Source organism: Crocodylus siamensis, chromosome 4, assembly GCF_052110815.1.
Source record: "Crocodylus siamensis isolate JL-2025a chromosome 4, ASM5211081v1, whole genome shotgun sequence".
NCBI lineage: Eukaryota > Metazoa > Chordata > Crocodylia > Crocodylidae > Crocodylus > Crocodylus siamensis.
In genome coordinates this window covers 209,282,082-209,301,228 of record NC_143398.1, presented here as the reverse complement: position 1 = coordinate 209,301,228, position 19,147 = coordinate 209,282,082, and the positions used below count along the sequence as shown (strand labels likewise).

The 19,147-nt window shown below is 39.8% G+C and overlaps 1 protein-coding gene across 5 annotated transcripts in view; it reads right to left on the bottom strand.

Moving 5' to 3' along the window:
- TTC21B (tetratricopeptide repeat domain 21B) overlaps positions 1-19,147 on the bottom strand; it is a 66,275-nt gene that overhangs the window by 38,826 nt on the left and 8,302 nt on the right. For all 5 annotated transcript variants that reach the window (XM_090045576.1, XM_090045578.1, XM_090045579.1 and 2 more), the window contains exons 7-15: positions 17,276-17,360; positions 14,030-14,128; positions 12,648-12,840; positions 11,374-11,471; positions 10,619-10,819; positions 7,852-7,981; positions 7,156-7,313; positions 5,322-5,546; positions 4,378-4,616 (exon numbers count right to left, since the gene is read on the bottom strand). In XM_090045576.1, the coding sequence (XP_089901702.1) occupies positions 4,378-4,616; positions 5,322-5,546; positions 7,156-7,313; positions 7,852-7,981; positions 10,619-10,819; positions 11,374-11,471; positions 12,648-12,840; positions 14,030-14,128; positions 17,276-17,360 (1,428 nt within the window). The remainder of the gene's footprint in view (positions 1-4,377; positions 4,617-5,321; positions 5,547-7,155; positions 7,314-7,851; positions 7,982-10,618; positions 10,820-11,373; positions 11,472-12,647; positions 12,841-14,029; positions 14,129-17,275; positions 17,361-19,147) is intronic.

Below are 19,147 nucleotides of genomic sequence, written 5' to 3'. Positions count from 1 at the left end.
GTCAAACAACCCTGGCTAGGTCACTGTTTAGCCTCTTTTTGAAGACACCCAGGGTAGGAGTGAGCACCACTTCCCTTGGAAGTTGGTTCCAGATCCTAGCTGCCCTGACTGTGAAGTAGTGCCTCCTGATATCTAGCCTGAATCTACTCTCAGTCAGCTTATGACCATTATTCCTCGTTACTCCCGGTAGTGCTCTGGGGAACAGGGACTCTGTGCTCCCATAGCCTGCTGGTCCCCCTTGGCCAGTTTGTAGGCTGCCACCAGATCCCCTCTCAGCCTTCTCTTGTGGAGGCTGAACAGGTTCAGGTCCCATAGCCTCTGCTCGTAGGGCCTGCCTTGCTGTCCCCTGACCATGCAAGTGGCCCTCCTCTGGACCCTCTCGATGCTGTCCACATCCCTCCTGAAGTGCGGCGCCCAGAACTGGATGCAGTACTCCAACTGTGGACTGACCAGTGCCGCATAGAGGGGGAGGATCACCTCCCTGCACCTGCTCGTGATGCATCTCTGGATGCATGACAAGATGCAGTTAGCTTTCCTGACCGCATCCTCACATTGGCGGCCCATGTTCATTTTGGACTCAACAATGATTCCAAGATCCTTTTCTGCCTCCGTGCTGATGAGAAGGGAGTTCCCCAGCCTGTAAGTATGCTACTGGTTCTTCCTCCCCAATGCAATACTTTGCACTTGTCAGTATTGAAACCCATCCTATTCTCATCCGCCCCTCTCCTGTAACCTGTCCAGCTCTAGTTGCAGCCTGTCCCTCTCCTCTAGCATGCCCACTTCTCCCCACATCTTAGTGTCATCCGCGAATTTGAACAAGGTGCTTTTCACTCCCTCGTCCAAGTCGCTAATGAAGATGTTGAACAGTGTGGGCCCAAGGACCGAGCCCTGAGGAACCCCACTGCCCACATCCCTTCAGGTCGAAAATGACCCATCCACCACCACTCTCTGGGTGTGGCCCTCCAGCCAACTGGCAACCCATCTGACTCTGTAGGCATCGACACCACAGTTGCCCAATTTTTTAATGAGAATGGGATGACAGACAGTGTTGAAGGCCTTCCTAAAGTCCAGAAAGACTACGTCTACCACGACACCTGCATTCAAGGATTTTGTGACCTGGTCATAGAAGGCCACCAGGTTGGTCTGACAGGACCTGCCTCTAATGAACCCATTTTCGTTGCCCCCAAGCATAATCTCCCCTGCTGGTCCCTCACAGATGTGCTCCTGGAGATTTCTCAAAAAGAGCTTCCCCAGGACCGAGGTAAGACTAATGGACTATAGTATACTTAGAACATATGAGAAGCTACAATTCCCAACTTACTGAGTGAGTTTCGTCTCCTCCCCACTTTAGAATGTCTTTCTAGACATTCCTATCCTTCCTGTAAGCATTGTTCCCCCAATGACTAGAAGGGAAGAGAGCTAACTTTTTATCTTTGAGCTTATAAAGCAACTCTTCTTTCCTTCCTAGATTTCCCTTGGCTTTGGTGATCCCTGTCCCTCTTCCACCCCTTCCATCTTTCAATCACCAGTGCTACTCCGTTGGCACATGGCTACAGTCAGTGTAGCTCAAGTCTATATCACTGTGAAACTGAATTTCAAGTTCAGTTAAAACTCCTATATCAGTGGTGGCCCATGGGGCTCCTCAGAAGTGTGGAAAATTGGTGGCAGGATGAATAACAGCAGGTTTAATTTCCAGACCTGTGGGGAACCCTGTGAGCTGGATGATGCACCTCAGTGGGCCATAACTTGGTGACCCCTGTTCTACATAATAAGCCATTTTCCTTACAACAAACTTAAAAATAGAACAAAAACAAAAGTTTGTATCCTGTTATTCATTTTGCATTCTGTTCTTACACAGACACTTTTTAGAAGTGTAATAATAGACTCTTCCCATGGTACTTAAACCTATGGGAAAGTTAAGGGAGAGCAAGTATACTACTCGACTCTTTATAGCCATAATACTGTAGAGGTTGTTGCAAAAGAAAGAGAAGTCCTGATCACTTGAGGTTGTTATAACATCTGTGGCAGTTCTTACAGGAACAGCTCCATTAAATCCTAGCCAAGTTCCAGTTTGGGTATTTAGCTATATTCTGCCTACCTAAATTCACTCTCAAGTTTCAACTGGCTATGATATGCTTCTTTTCTTCTTTCTTCCCATTGTGGCATATGAGATTTCTGCCTATTCAGGACAGTTTATAAACTACTTTGGGAACCTTCATGATAAAACACAGCGTATTAATATGAGAAATATTTGATGAACAACAGACAAGCTTACACACAATTAAAAAAAAAAAGTAATTTGGAAATTTATTTAGCCTATGCATTAAAAAAAATAAAGTACTAGCTCCTGGCATGTATTTATATACCAGAACAACTTACTACATAAAACCTGAAAGTTCAAAGCAACAAGATTTATAAAGCTTGAATGCTATTGGAAACTAGTCTTTGTCAAAATATAATTTAGTTACCTTATCACTTCTTTATGGTGACAATGCAGTAGACACAGACAATAAATAATAATAATAATAATAATAATAATAATAATAATTTGTTAACCACATCCTCAAAAGCATTAGTCTTGCTTGAATGTTTGTTTACACAGTACGGGGAAAATTTTAAAGAATGACTATGCATTTGATATATACCTATACCTACTTTTTTTTTTTTTTGTTTAAGGGTAGGTTTTTGTGCAGGATGTCCCACAAAATCATCTAGGATCTCAACTTTACATTTAATGACTTGCTCAACTCCTTCCAAGTCGTCACGGACTCCAACAAGTAACATGTCAAATACCAGAGTGATTCTGAAGCTCAAAGATGGCTCAGAGAACCACATTAATAGTAATATTGTGTAGTCTTTTAACTTATCATATAAATCCTTAAGAGACTGGCCAGTTTCCAGGTGGCTCTCTCTGCATAGCTAAGCTTCCTGGCCACTGTGAGATCAGGTAGCAAGTGAACTAACAGAAAGGAAGATCAGTCAGTAGCATGCAGGTGAGCTGGACTGCAAGTCATCAGGAGTCATGACTCAAACCATAAACCATTTGTTATTCAGCAAGCACTTTGAGTCATTTCCATTTTCCTCAATCAAAAAAAAAAAATCAAGGTTGGACAGCTGAGAGCAGCAGGAAGCTGATGGGGATAGATTTCTACATGAGAAAAAAAACTAAGTTCACAAAGGAAAGCAGGCAGGCAAGTAAGTGAGATTTTCTATTTCATGTGGGACAGGTTCTTTTAGCAATCACCCTAAGACTTAGCAAAGGGAAGGAAAGTTTATTCTTAAAACAGGAGAAAACACTAATTTGAAAAGGGGCAGTCCTAAGGTGCTCACAATTAGTATATGTTGCCTATAGCACCACAGTTCTTCTTATCAATTTGTATGCCCATCCTCAAAATCCTAGAGTTTATACTATGAGCATGGCATGTGAAAATAAAACCCAAGACTCATAAATCAATTATCTATTCAAGCATGGTATAGGTCACTGTGGTGCAACAGGATAGTAACTGCTAGATATCACATAAGAATGGAAGTTAAACTGCTGACTTAGTAGACTCATAACAAAAATCACTTAAAATATGTATGTGCTTATTTTCCTAAATATCTTGGATATTTAGTCAATTACACAAAATATACATCAATTAAGAGGACTGTAAAATGAAAAAAAAATCTCTGCTTTTTTCAAAGTATCCATGTTGAACATTAGCAAAAGTTACTATAAGAAAACAATGCAGGAGTTTTGAACTTTTTATCCATGAAGCTAATAAGCAAACTATTTAAAAAATTTAAGAACTCTAAATATTCTTTAGAATTCAGAACAAGTTTCTAGTTTAAAATTTATTACTCATATAGGAAGCATTTATTCTGATGTTTACTTCTGTCATCACAGCACTCAACTGAATGTATCATAAGACCCGCAAGCCAGATCAATCACTAGTTCTAGCCTGCGGAGCTGGAAGACTATGCCTATGCCTGTGTCTGAGTCTGCATGCATGCCGGAGACAGGCAGTGAAAAGCTACATTAGGGCCAGGCAACTTCCAGCTGTGCCTCTGCTGCCATTGGTTCTCCCTGCCCTCCCAAGGCTGTGGGATGGGGGCAGCTGCGAGGCGGTGGGAGGAACAGCAAGAAGTGGCAGTAGTGTGGACATAGCTTCCAGCTGCCAAGTCCCAGGACAGTTCTCTACTCCTTGGAAGTTGTGCTTGCACTCAGTTGGATAGTAGGGAAAGCCCCCCACTGCCTATGTACCACTGAAGCCACTTATCCTGCACTGAACCAAAGCAGTTGTTCCACCTTGTGGCTTGTAACAGTTGCCAGCCACTGGTTTAAATGGCTTTAAAAACACATGGAAAAGCAATGGAATATAGACCATTAACTTTTACCTATAGCAGCTTGCATATAACTTCTTGTCTTTTCCGTACTGAAGGTAAATGTCTGCCATTTTTTCTTTGGCTTGTACAAAGTAAGGTTGCTCAGGTGTAATATTTCGGAGCGTGGTCAAGGCTTGTTCTACATCTCCTTGTGCAAGGGCCAGGTCTGCATTAGCAATCATAACTCTCAGTTCTTCAGGTGTGCCAGAGAATTCATTAATAGCATCTTGCAGTACTTTAGCAGCTTCATGCTGTAAATGGATAAAATAAGTGTTTTTTGTTCATTTTGAAATGGTTACTATAGCCAGTGGGAGCTACCTTCCAAATAAATGGCTGACCACTAGAGAAAAAGTGCAGCTTACTTCAAGACATCTGACCTGAAAAAAGTTAATTTTATTCATGTTTAAGTGAAGTACATAAGTATCAGAAAGATGAACGAATACTTTTGTAATTACAGTCCCATGTGTAGGAGTATACCACCAGTGTTTATTCCTAGGGAATATACCTTAAAAAAAATGGAATACCAGAATCCAACTGGTATTGAAAATCCAACAACACTGAGTAAGTAGATGTGTATTTTCAGTACAGCTAATGACAGCAACGTAAGTCTTAGCTTATTGCTTATCAGCTTCAAAGTTAACCCTTGTTAGGATAAAATGAAGGAAGCATTTTAGGCACTAGAGACTCAAAAAAAAAAAAAGTTATCAAAATTATCTTCACTAAGAAAAGGCAAAATAGTATATACAAATTCTGAAGTCCAAGACTTTGGGGGCCCTCCCTCAGGATTTTAAAACATGTATTAATATACATTCAGATCTTTTATGACCATACAGCCATAATCCAAAGTTTATATTTCCCCATAATAAACCAAAACCTTTTTGGACTGGGCTAGTTCAGGAGATTTTCTAATGAAATAAGTGAACATAACAAGCTCTTATTAAACTTGATTGCCATACCTGCTCGCCATTCAAACAATGTACATCTACCAATTCAAGAAAAACAGATACTCTTGCACTTGTATCAATTTCAATTCTTTTTGCTTTTGATTTTGAGGAAGCTGAAGATCTTCTCATTCCAGGTAAACTTCTTGCCATTCGCAAGGTCTTAACAGCTTCTGATATTTCTCCCATCTTCTTTTGTGTCTGTGCTTTAATTAAATGATATAAAGGGTGTTCTCTCACCTGCAATAATAAAATTAGTCAATTTGTATATTCTGATTTATTTTTGAAGACAAAATGGTATTTCATTTTCAAATAAAATATATGGTATTTTTTACTTTGTTAATTTCCTTAAGCTCTATCTAGAGAGAAGCAGCAGCAGACATGTCATGCTTGGGTTTCAACCATGGGTGGTCAAGCTGTGGCACAAGTGTCATGAGTGGCATGTGCAGCCTTTGTGTGTGGCACACAGCAAATTGGGGAGGGGACAGGCAGCACAGTGGCAGATAGGACAGAGAGCAGCTAGCAGAACAGCAACTAAGTCAGGGAGCACAAGGCAAGGAGCAGGAAGTTGAGCAGCAGAGCAGGTAAGGAAAAAGAATTGAAGTGGCACTCAGGGAGGATGCGAAGCTAATTTGTGGCATGCCTGACAAAAAGAGGTTGGTCCCCACTGGTCTAGACAATGTAGTCTGTGTGTCCATAAGCAAAGTTAATGTTTTCAAAAAAAAGAACAAAATACATTTTTATTAAAACCCCACATGCCGAACAAAAGCATCTCACAGAATTAAAACTAGGATCCAGGGAAGACAAATTAGGCATTTGACCATTATTTAAAAATAAACCTGCTTGCTTCTGATAGTTTTTCAAGTTTCTCCCAGCCTGAAGTGTACCTACACTTCAGTAGGCGACCATGGTAGTTTCAAAAGAAATGGACACATTCTAGGATAAGTTAATAGGATAGATAATCTGTCAATTTACTTTATGAACAAGCCCATTTTACCATTTTTTCACCTCATCTCTTTTAAATAGACTGTTTAGATAATAAAAGAAAAGGCTGGTATAAGCATAAATGTCCAGAAGTTCCAGGCACAGCATTCACTTTTAAATACTAAAATTTAGTATCTAGCTTCCCTACACCAATTCTTGGTGAAGCAAGGGAAGGTAAAGAACAATTTCAAAGGACAAACCTGTTTTGTTATCATCCGTTTTGCAACCAAGGTTCTTTTCATGATTTATTCCTACAAAATGCTACGTACACCAGTCCTGATTCAGCAAAGAACTTGAATATAAGCACGTGAATAATTTCAGTGAATTCAGTGAACTAATGTTCTTAGCACCTTTCTTTCCAGAGCCCTATTCCAAGAGATGAAATTAGGGAATACCACTGAAGAGTACCCACTGATTTCAATATTTATTTTACCAGTTTTGCTTCCCAGGGAACAGGAAAAATATTAATAGCCTATTAGCCCACCCTGCATAATATTTCATGTAAGTTTTAACATCTTTGTTTCATTACTCACTTAAGGATTACAAATCCTATTTATATAATACACCATAGCATATCAGAATATTAATTCTTTCTAGATCTTTTAAATATATGAATTAGAAAAGGGAAAACAATCCTTCTTATTTCTTTCTTTATATTACAAGAAAATTCTGATACCTTACATAAAGAACCTCATCAGTTCAATTAAACTTGCAATTAAAGACACTTACCTGACAAATATATACAGATGCTACACTTGGGGAAAGAGTTTCAGTATTAAAAGCATGCACCTTCCTATTCAAGATACCTTATGAATGTTGCATAGCTGACTAAAAGACTAGAGTGTTTTTATTCAGTCTAACTCACCTCAAAATTGTAGCTCAGACAAAGTTCCAGAGACTGAGAACAAAGTTTAAAATTGTTTTGGGACAAAAAAACCTGGGCCATAAGTAGATGAGCTTCAGCATAAGAAGGATTTTGTTCAAGGCAATGCTGTAAGCTGCTGTGAGCTGCTTCAATATCCCCTAATATACAATACAAGAACAGCAAAAATAAAAACAGAAAATAATTTACAATCCCAGTATTTTTACAGATAACTATCTTCCATTTTGTCTGCATTTTAAAACTTCAAAGCATACTGCTAATAAATATGAAAATTTAACAAGTTACAAATGAGCTCATAAAGTTGCTATTAAATATTTATAATTACTGCTGTTAAGAACTCAAATCAAAACCACAATGCAGGGATGAAAAGGCTACATTTTCCCACACCTGTTTTCCTGAACCCTTGAAGAGCGTTCCTCTAGTAGAATTCAGTGCTACCTTTTTCTCTCTCCAGAAGTACATTTAACAAACTGGAGTTGCAGTAATAGAAAAAACATGGCCAAGAAAATATGCATTTTATGTTTTTATGAAAATACAAAAATATAAGAAATTAGCTAATACTTAGATATGACATACTATTTTCATTTCATTGCAAAGACTTAGTATTGCCTACTTTTTAACATGCAAGCATTAAATTAAAAATAAAAACATGTGTATTGTGCTACACATATATATTACCTGATAAATATTTCACCTTTGCAATCAAAAAGACAGCTTGTAAGAGACCTGGTACTGTTTTTACTACAGTTTCAAGAACTGAGGCACAATGTTTGAGAAGTGGTGAAGGAGGCTGTCCTGGACTTGCAGGCTAGAAATAAAAACAAACACATCAAGTGAAAAATTAATTTTAAGATCTCAGATCAGAAAAAAAGAAAATACAGATTATACTACTCAACCTAAGCAGAAATGTCTAGAAACCAAACAATAAAAACCCTAACCAAAAAAACAAAACACCTGTCCCCTACAATAAATAGTAGAATGTATTTTAAATAAAAAGGTGACCAATTCTACACTACTTTATTTTGGAATAAATGCAGAGTGTTTCATTAGAATCAGTGGGACTAGGTCAGTAAAGAACTGGGGAAAGTGAAATCAGAATCATATGGTCATATGTAAGCTCAATCAAAGGCATCAGCACCTGATGTTTCCAAACAGTGATAACAAGTTGGGTACATAAAGTTAAAATTAAATAGAAAGTTAAGAGAAGGGTAGATTGGCTGTACTTCCCCCGCCCCCCAACTCTTCTAGTTCATGGATGTCTGTCCATGTGAATAGGGACTCTGCAACATGCTCCAAGGCATGACCACCTCTAGGTTTTACACTTAAACAAGGAAACTCCACATAAAATTTAAAATAGGCCTAGTACCATAATGGAATACACCAGATAAAAATACTAACCTTTATTTGTCAGTTACCTGTACTAAGTCACAGTGTATTGGGTTATCTTACACATTCCTTAGTTTATGTAAAGGATTTGGATGTTTCAGGGTGTTTAAAAGACTATTTCTAAAGGTTCACATTAAAACCCGTTTCTGTAGGGGTTGGGACAGGGAGACGGTCGTTGGGGATGTGGGTTCTTGGGTTTTAGGGCATTGTTTGGGGAATCCTATCTGGCACTTGTCTGCTTATTGAAAGCTGCTCTGAGCCTTTTGGATGTGGCAGAATAAACATCTAACAAATTAAACAAAGAGCAGCATTTATTCCCCTGTATAACGTCAACCTCCGCCACACCCAAGAAAACAGCTGTAGTATATGCCCATAGGTGTGGGCCTGGAGTGAATTCTTTTAATGGCTGAATGACTTCCTTAGAAATTATGGTGCAGGAAAGCAGAAATCCTCTACAAACAAAACATCTACCTGGGTGGCTTATACAAACTGGATTCTTTTCTTCCTTACTAAACTTCATAGACTCTTCCCTTTCCAAGGGAGGATGCAACTCCCTGAGGTTGCCAGCCATTTTCCCTTCCTAGAGATTTTCTTATAGGAGAAGTAGTCTGGCCACTAGTTTTCATACTTCTTTGATTCTCTTACTGTCAGAGACAGAATTGCTGTTGATGATATTTTTCTGGAAAACAACCCCTACCACCTAAAGTTTCAGAAAACAATTTAAAATTTTAAAATTTCAGCTCTAAGTATAGTTTGCAGGGTAACAATCTTTTCTTGCCTTTTCAATATTCCAACTGTCCACACACCAAAATGGGATTTTTTTTAAATAAAAAAATTCAGCCTTTTCATATAAAAAAAAATGCTGCTTACATGGATTTATTTCTTGTTTGCACCATCTCTCTCATTGTGTAGTCCTGTAAGAGGCTACAACTATCATTGTTCTTTTAGACTTTAACTTCATCTTTTCATTCTGATCTAAGCTGTTGTAGGGCAGTTACATTACTATACTATTTGAACGTGGCTGTAAGACATTAAAATAATACAAAGCTAATTATTACAGGACTAACCTAAAGTTAACTGTCAGAGTATGCTGGAAGCCACCTGAACTGCATACTATCAAAGGTAATTAAAATAGTTACTCTTCCTCAGAAAAGGAACAGATTTAAGATGGAAAAGAGAATACTGCAAAAGACTCTATTGATAGCACTTGGTAAAATATTTTAACTTCCAAATGTTAAGGTCCCTACCGTATTTTTGGTGGTACCTAGATGGCACGACTACACGTTTATTAATGCGCTTTTGCTACTGCACATTAAATTTAGTACCTCTAATGTGAGGTACTAAATAAATGCACATTAGGCTACCCTAATGTGCAGCAGCAAAAACTCAGGCTTTTAAGGTGATGCTTAATGTGCAGTAACTTAATTTTACTGTACATTAGTGTATTAACATGGTTTTTAATGTGACACTCCAATGCACAGTAAAATAGGCTACTGCGCTTTAAGATGCACATGTAGACACACCCAGAAAATCTTAAATATTGCTGTCATCCAGGAACAACAGGATGGCAACCTCAGTCAAGGAAAACTAATTCACATGCTAGATAAACAACAAGCAGAAGTGTGATTATACAGCTTTACTAGTTCAAATAAGACAGAAATGAGGAAGGAATACATATGTGAAAATGTGTCCCATCCAGACAAAATTTGTGCACATGTAGTTGAGATCACTACTTAGTCTTCATTTACATCTGTTATATTCCCCTAGTTAACAGATTATTGATAAAAGAATTAGAGCTACATTTGTGTCACCTTGGACTTATACTCAAACCTTCTTCAAATAAAACTGCTGTAAATATAGAGGGAATGAGAAGTGTATGTGTGGTTATTCCAATTGACATGCAACATGTTTTGAGCATAGTTTTTCCATAATTTAAATTCTATTTTGGGTAGTTATCAAAAATCCCTTTTATTTGTAATTGGTAAAAAGAAATAAAAAATGGAATACAAGACAAGACATATAGCAGTTTTGAGAGATAAGAAATCTAATATTACTTTACCTGTGTCGGGCAAAAATTTAGATATTCCCTAATAATTTCTAGCAAGAAATCAGGGTTCAGTTTTTCAAAGTACTCTACACCAAGAGGTAAGCCATGCAAAGATGAAAAGTGAGTATCCAGAACATCATTCAAAAAGTGAATAATCTCTTCCTGTCTTTTATGTTTCTTCATAGCTAGAACTGCACGCAAAAAAGACAGTTCCTACAAAACAAACAGGACATTTTCAACTTTACAGCAACAATCACTTGCATTACTTTTTAGTGTTATTATATTTATTATCAGTAGTAGTAGCATCCAGCACTGCAGTAACTAAAAAGTTAGCACTGTATATCCTATACTTGGGAATATTTTGCAACGTTCAGCCACGCAATATAATTAAAACATTTAAGGTGATCATTAAAATGCATGCAAAAAAGGTCTGCATAGTTCAACCATAAATCTCTTTCAACACACAAACACTGTAACTTGTCAATGTCAAAACCACCAACAAGAAAGAGGTCCAAATAAAATACAAAAAGCCCGTCGCTCTATTCTGGGCACATTCTCAGAAAGAGCCTGAATAAACATACAGCCCTTGCCTCAGAGCCCAACATGCTACCTTTGTCTGGTGGAAAGAAAAGAGGCAAATTTCAGAGTTATGGCACTCCATTAAGAAAGCTCTGCCTCAAAGAGAAAGGCTGTTGAAAAGTCATTTAAACAGGACCACCACTTCAAATTAGAATCTCAGTACTTCAGTAAAGGAAGATATCTCCTACCCCAGATTTTCCAATGCTTTGTTGAATTTCGTTAAGAAATTCCAACTGCTGATCTGCATCTTCCAACTGTCCTTCTATTAGCTGACAACGGATAATTCCTGTAACCAAATAAAACATTTAACTTCAGGCTCACCTTTATAACTGCTACACACTGTTCACATGACAATGGAGAGGGGAAAAAGATACAAGAACTAGATGTGCAATGATAAATCAGAATTTATACACATAGCCCAACATATATTTTCTACAGTTATGACTATCCTTCATGAAAACTCTCCTTTCATCTCCACCAGCGCACTCCTTACACTTGATCTGGGGTAATGTAGGTTACTTAAACTGAGTGTGTTACAAACTTTAAAATTCATCATGTATTACAAAATCCAGGATATTCCCAGTATGCTTTTCTTATTTTGCTTAATTCACTGATGCCAATGCAACATTGCAAAAGTCAGTGGACTTGCACAAGACACAAATAAGCAAAGTTCACCCTCACTCAAACATGTGCAATCTTTAGGCTACAGCCAGCACGCAACTGTAGCCTGACAAAAAGAATTTAGATGGATAACCCACTGACCTCACAAGATGCAAAAGCTGCATAGGACTGAAAACTCTACAACATGCTATCTTCCCTAACACATGCAAAATAACACCTGAACAGAGGTAGATTTTACAGGGGGAGCTGGGGGGGAAAAACAGGCCAGGTTTTATAGGAGGCTCACAAAAATATTGCATTAGGTTAGTGGAAAAGTGAAGTCCAATATTCACAGATACCAAAGCACACAGCATGACTCAAGAGTAAATTAAGTACTAAGGGAAAGGAGACTTGTAACATCAACAAATGCCTTATTTAAATTGTAAATTATTTCCCTAAAGGGGAATAAAGAAACTCTCTTAGCATAGCTTGCAATTTTACTTTCATCTATTCTCTACTAACTGTAGGTCACGGATAGGTGATACTACAACATGGAAGATTTGCTTCCACATCATCATTTACCTATTGCTAAAGTGACCCTCCTTATCCAGAGTTCAGAAATTGCTAGTTGAATGAGGGCGAGCGAGATGTCAAAACAGACACATGACGAGGGGGGCTTACCCTCCCCCAACTTTTAAGCTAGATGGGGGTTATGGCCAGGGGCAACTGATCTTTCTGTTCTAGTGCCCTTGGTGTTATTTGTACCAACAGTCAATAAACAGATCAAAAGGAAAGGATTTCTCCATGCCCTTTTTTACTTTAAAAAAAAAAAATATGCAAAGAAAAAAGTATCAGGTCGTACCAGTCAATGCAGAAACACTTGTCTCATCAAGTGTCATAGCAGTCTTATACCATTTTAAAGCCTCTTTGACTCTTTCTTGTAAAATCATCTGATAACCAAGTTCTGTAGCAATTTCTGCATCATGTGAAGCCAAGCCAAACGCTCTTTCAACTAAGGTTTGAGTCTGTTGAAGGATGAGCTGGTTCCGGCCACACTAAAAGCAAGAATAGTTTTACACCTAAAAGCTTTCAGTTACATTTTGTTTAATGATATTTTCAAGGTATTTAGGCAGTATATCATGACTTTTTAAAGACGATGCACTTCTGATTTCAAATGGTGGCACTGAATCTTGATCAAAAAGAACAAAATGCCTTTTATTTTACAGTCAGTGATTTCTAGCAAACATATGAACAGAGCTGGTTTTAGGAAATAAATACCAACACATCTTTCCTTTAAGCACAGATTAAGAAGTACTGTGCAGATTTGGATAAAATATTCCAGTTTAGGAGACAACTACTCCTAAGCAATACAACATCCTTCAAGACACCACTGCTGACAGTAATTTTACTGTGTATATGTGGCCCTAGTTATTGTGCAATGATCCTTATAGAACTGGCTTCTGCGTAAGCAATCCTGTCAACCAAGGCTAAGATACATACATGACCATATAACAAGAGGTGAAATAGTTGGGACCTGTCAATAGTATTTGCTTTCAATTACATGGAATAAATCTCTCCTACTTAGACATGAAAAGTCATGACTGCCTGTAAAATGTTGAATGAATGGAGCCACTTTATCCAATCTCACATTTGTTAATAAGCATAATAATGCTTAAAGATGTTAAATAAGAACAAAAATGCTCATATATTCACTGTTTTTGACTTCTGTTAAAATGCTATATTAAGTTTCCAGCAACATCATTTAGTTTTCATCCACTTACCTAAACTTCAAAAAAAAAAAAAAAACCTCACTCTCCAGTGGCAAGTGGGAACTTTTTCCTCACGATTGCTCTGTAACCCAATTTATCCATGGTAGAATTTCAATTTTAATTTAGAATAGAACAATTAGACTTTTATTCCTTGTCATACATTATCGTTGCAAATGTAAAAAACTTTATTGCTGGTTCCTTAAGTGTGCGGACAGAAAGCTCCAATGCCATTGACATGGCTTTGTCAAATGGAAGCAGAAGCAGGAAAATGAAATTAAGAATGCTCAGCTTCATGCTGTTATTCAAGAAGCCATATAAGCAGCACAAAATGTGACTGGTAAATGAGCATCTCAGATATTTCTACCATTCCACTGAATTTTCAAATTAAAATGCCGTCTAATATAGTCAACCAGTTCTGGCTTGCCACTGGCAGATTGTTACTGACATTTTCACTAAGGAAAAAAATTATACTCACTGTTCTGCTGAAAGCTAGCGCCATTTTACAAAATAGTTGAGGATTATGTGGTTCAAGTTTTTCCAGTGCATGAATTAGGTCTCCCAGCCTGGCTGTAGCCTAAAAGAAATGAAAACATGGAAGTGGAATGTAAACCAACAAATACAAGGCTGCAAAAGTATCTTCTTAATGGATTTGTGGCCGATTCCAGGATTGAAAAGTATTTTGGACATTCAAACTAATAAAATAAGTGTTCAAGTGTTAGAAAAATACTCTGAACCTGCCCAATCAGCAAAGGTTCAGTTAAACGGGTATAATCCAGAATGTAAACCTATAGATTTAAGGGACCAGGAAATAAAATCAGTCTGGATGACAGAGACACCAGCATGGTTCCCTGGGCTTGTTCCTCAACATCCAAGAATGATTTTTAAAGCAACTGCTCAGCAAGATCAATAAGGATCTTTTATATCCAAGACAATTCCACCTAGACCCAAAATCATTTATACTGAAAAGGCACAAAGGAATGGTCCTCAAATTATAAAATGGAAGAATAAAAAGGTAACATTTGCCAAAGTAGTTCCGACATAGATTCATAAAAAGGACCCAAATGCTTTAGTTGCATTTTAAAAGCAATTTAGGGTCTTAAGTCCAAGTTAGAGACCCACTGCCTAAAACGCCACCAGTGCCTGTTTTTGGCTCAGTTCAGCTACTGAGCACACCCTGAACTGCTACATTGGCAAAACAACTGTTTGAGTTGTTCAACCCCTCCTAAAGCTAATTTAGGACTGACAAATAAAGTATTTTCGAGCCTTAGCACTCTAAAAGGCCTAACCTGAGAGGTATATTCTAACACGCATTGACAGCATTTAGTTTCACTTAGAACTGGGGGCAGTGATGCTGCTCTCATTTTGTACAGCAGACTAGTGGTTAGAGAACTCAACCAGGAAGCAAGAGCTTGGTTCTAGGCCCTGCTGAGACCACTACTGCCTCCCCACAGGACAACACCCTAAATCCCCAGGTTTGTGAATCCAGCTGGAGAGAGGACACCAGCAATCCCTTCTATAAAAGCTGGGCAACTGTAAGGAAAGAAGCAGGCAGAATGGCTGAAAGACTGAAATCTGCAGTTCAGCAAGAAGGGTACTGCCCTAGGAAAGGGGGAAATTATGGCTTCTGATCCCTGCCCATGATATGCTTTATGAATTCTGGCATAGAGTCACTGGATAACATTCAGGAACATCAACAGCAGGTGTGCACAAAAGAGCACCTACAGACTTCAAACACCTTTGCAGTCAGGTAACAGCTGAGCAAGTTGTTTTAAGGCTCACTAGACTGGACTGGGTTTAGGTGCCTAAGTCCCATCTAATGGTATACATCCTTTTGTAGATTTTGTCTCAAAATCCTAAATTCATAACCAAAAACTTTATTTAAAGTTATACTAATCCCAGCTTTATTGGATGGCACTGTGATGGCCGAATAATGTTAACTACTTTTACATGTTATGCAACTGTGAAACACCTACTGGGAGTAAAAATCTTTTAAAAAGAAATGAAGATAAGAAGATATATTATGATGATGTACTGCTTCTCTGGTTACTGGGAGATGCACCAAAATCCATGGATTTATAAGATGTTCACATTAGCTTCTGTCACAACATATTAAAACGCTCCATTACAGCTTTTTGTACTTATTTATTTAGAGATGTGCTAACAGCTTTATACAATGATTAAATTACTTTATTTAGAACTGCACTAATGGCATAAAATATTTCTCCCTTTAAATATACAACACTTTGCTTTTATTTATCTGTCATGAGACCCTTTGGCATTTAAAACAGATTTAGGCTAGCATTTCTATGTAATTATGTAACTGAATTTGTTTTGTGCTAACTGTATAAAAGCACATTTTCCCCTAAAAGTGAGGTAATAGAATAATATATAAAAATCCTTAGTGAGTCTCATAAGGATAAATTAAATGGAATTGTTAATAAAGTGACTGAAGAGGCACTAGAAGAGGAGGAAATATGATGAAGGAAAGATTTGCAGTAGAGGTGCACCAATATAACTGTGCATATTGGATCAATACCACTAAAAGGAAAATTGGCATCATCGGCAAACAGCTTTTCTTGGCCGGGATAACCAATAACATCACTGATAAATGCCATGTGCATGCACACAACCACAGCATGCATGCGGCCAGGAATGCAGCCAGGCAATATGAAAAGCAGCATCCAGCTGGTAAGTCTGTGGGAGGGAGGAGCAGGCAGTTCAAGGGCCCCTCACAGTGAGGGAGGGAATGGGACTGGGGTAGGCGCTGTCCAGCCAGGGTGGGACAGGGCATGGGATATTGCTGTCGGCAGCTCACTGGGGGGCATAGGGAGGAGGGGCAGCCCCTGCCGCTACGCATGGGAGGGCATGTGCCCTCCAGATTTGTGCATGGGGTGAGGGTGGGCTGCTTTTTGTGGGCTTGGGGCAGGGGCTGTGCCAGCCTCTTCCTGGTGGGCAGGGGCTGCGCTTGAACCAGGTGGGGGCAACACTGGGAGGGGTGCGCTACAGCTGCCCCAAAATTTGCCATAGCCCTCCCCTCCCAGTGCTTCTGCTGCCTGCCCTGAGTGCACATGCCCCACCATGCTTCCCTTGGTGTGCACACAGCAACAGAAGCCACTCCCATCACCAGCCCGCAGACACAAGCTACACACAACTCTGCCCTGCACCCCTCCCCACCCCGACTGGGCAACGCCTGCTCTTGCCTCTGTCCCAGTCTCATTCCATCCCTTATCATGAGGGCCTTGATCTACCCCTGTCACACCCCTTCCCTCCTCCCTGCCCCTTCCCTCACAAAGACTTACTGGCCAAATGTTGCTCTCCAAGCTGCTGGGCTGCATATCAACTATTGGATTGGGATCAGCTGATATGTCTGGTTAATAACTGGCCTTCAGTATCAGCCAAAAAAAAAAAAAAAATCTTTCAATCAGTGCATCCCTAACTTGCATACAATTAACTCACTGGACAAAAAGGGAATAGGAAATTCAGTCCAACTTCCTCCTACTCAGTGGCATACTGCAAATAAACTGTGGTCATCTGTCCAAGGGAAAAAAAAGAAAAAAAAAATCTATGGTGCTGAAAGGGTATTGCAAACAAAAGCTGGCCCCGTCTCGTTTTCTAATATTATCTTAGCTGCCATAGTATATTTACAATCCTTTATTATATAATCTTTTTTTGGACCATTACAGTTTTCAGTGATTGAAGAGTCTGATATGAAAGGACTCACCTCAGTTAAATTTCCTTCTCTACAAAGATAATGAAGAGCTTCCATTCTTATGGCTTCCAAATTAAGAGCATCTTTCTGCAGCAATCTGAGAAAGATATACAATTGAGTCAGTGTTACTTGACAATTTTTTTTTTAAAGTAACTGTGGGCATGTCTACACATGCATTTGATCCTCGCAAGTAAATGCTCCTGGACAAGCATCTACACATGCAGGGAAGTGGAAGCAGATTAACTGTTAATGACAGCAAAACTGCTCCCACTTCCTGAAGCCCTGCAATGGGGCCCTGTTGCAACCAGGGGATCTCTATGCTACGCCTGGGTGCCAGGGGCTGGCAGGGAACATCGGGCCAGGAGAAAGCCGTTTCCTGGCTAGGGCTGGGACATTTACACCCTGCAGCCAGGGGATGCCTCCTGGATAAATTAAGAATTACTAAAAATTCCATTTAAGTGACTGAGGAGGCACCAGAAGAGGAAGAAACATGAGGAAGGAAGGATTTGCAGTACAGATACACCAATATATTGGTGCATACTGGATCAGCACCAATAAAAGGAAAGTTAGCATTATTGGCAAATCAGCTTTTTTTGGTCATAGCTGATAACATCGCTGTTAAATGCCACATGCAGCCCAGATGGAGTGTCACACCAAATCCTGCTTGTTCGGGATTATCATCTTTAAACGTTATGTACTAGGCATGGTTCACAAACACCAATACTTCATAAACTTCCAAGCTCACAGAGGTTCTCTCCTCCAGAGCACCTAAGAACAGCAGGCCCTGTATCAAGACAATTATACCAGCAGTCTGTGTGGGTGTCTGTGGCACCACACCTTTGGGTGCTTACCACTGTAGGGGCTGGAGGCAGACATCTGGCAGGTGCCTGATTAGGCAGCTATTTTAACACCAAGTTTATATAGGGTGAGGCAGCAGTTTGCTGCCAGCAACCAAGAGAGAATCATCAGCTGGCTGAGCTATAATTCAGGAACATCTTAGAGATAAGGGCATAGCTATGGGGGTGGTTTGGAGGCTCCTGGTCCTGGGTATGACCTAAAACTGCACCCTGCTGGGTAAGGGGGATCTGGTGGGGCTGACAGTGGCAGGACACCCCCAAAAAATACTAGATCAATTACTCCCCAACAGTGAAAGGCAGGTAGGGGTACCTTAACCCTGCCCCCCACCAATCTGGTGGGTAGTTGTGAGAGCTGTAGTAGTGGGGCCAGGTGCACCCATTAGTAGGCATCTGAGCCCAGCAGGGGCAAAGGGTCCCAGAAGAGGCAATATTGTTGGGAAGAGTTATGGTGAGGGCCTGTGCAGGGTAGGGTGCAAAAAGGGGCACTTGAAGGACTGCGTGTGTAGGGCGCAGAGTAGGGCTGCAAGTGTGGCCTGAAGGACAGTACATGGGCCAACTCCACTAGTAAGAACAGAGTCAAGGCCTGGTGAGAGGCCCACAGCAGAGTCAACCCAGTATCTGGCATAAGGCCAGGCCACAGAGTAGGGGATGTCCAGGGAACTGAAGGGCTGCGTGTGTCCTGCCAGAGTACAAGTAGTGAAGCCTGATGACCTGAAGGGGCCGCTCAAAGGGAGCAAAAGGTGGTGAAGTGTGGCCCAGTGATGGGCAGTATGTTAGAGGTCCCTGTGAGAAGAGGGAGGAGTGCAAGAGACCTCAAGTGAGAGGTGGGGTGCAGAGTGAGTGCCTGCGTGAATGGAGCCCAATGAAGGACTGAATTTGCCCTGGCCACAGACTGGGGAGTAATCACAATCTGGATGCCATCTGCAAGGCATGGGCCATGGTGTAGGGAGGGTACAGAGCCATGGATAGTGCCTCTTGGCACTGGGGTAATATAAACGGCAGCCTCCTACTTCTTGTATCATATTAA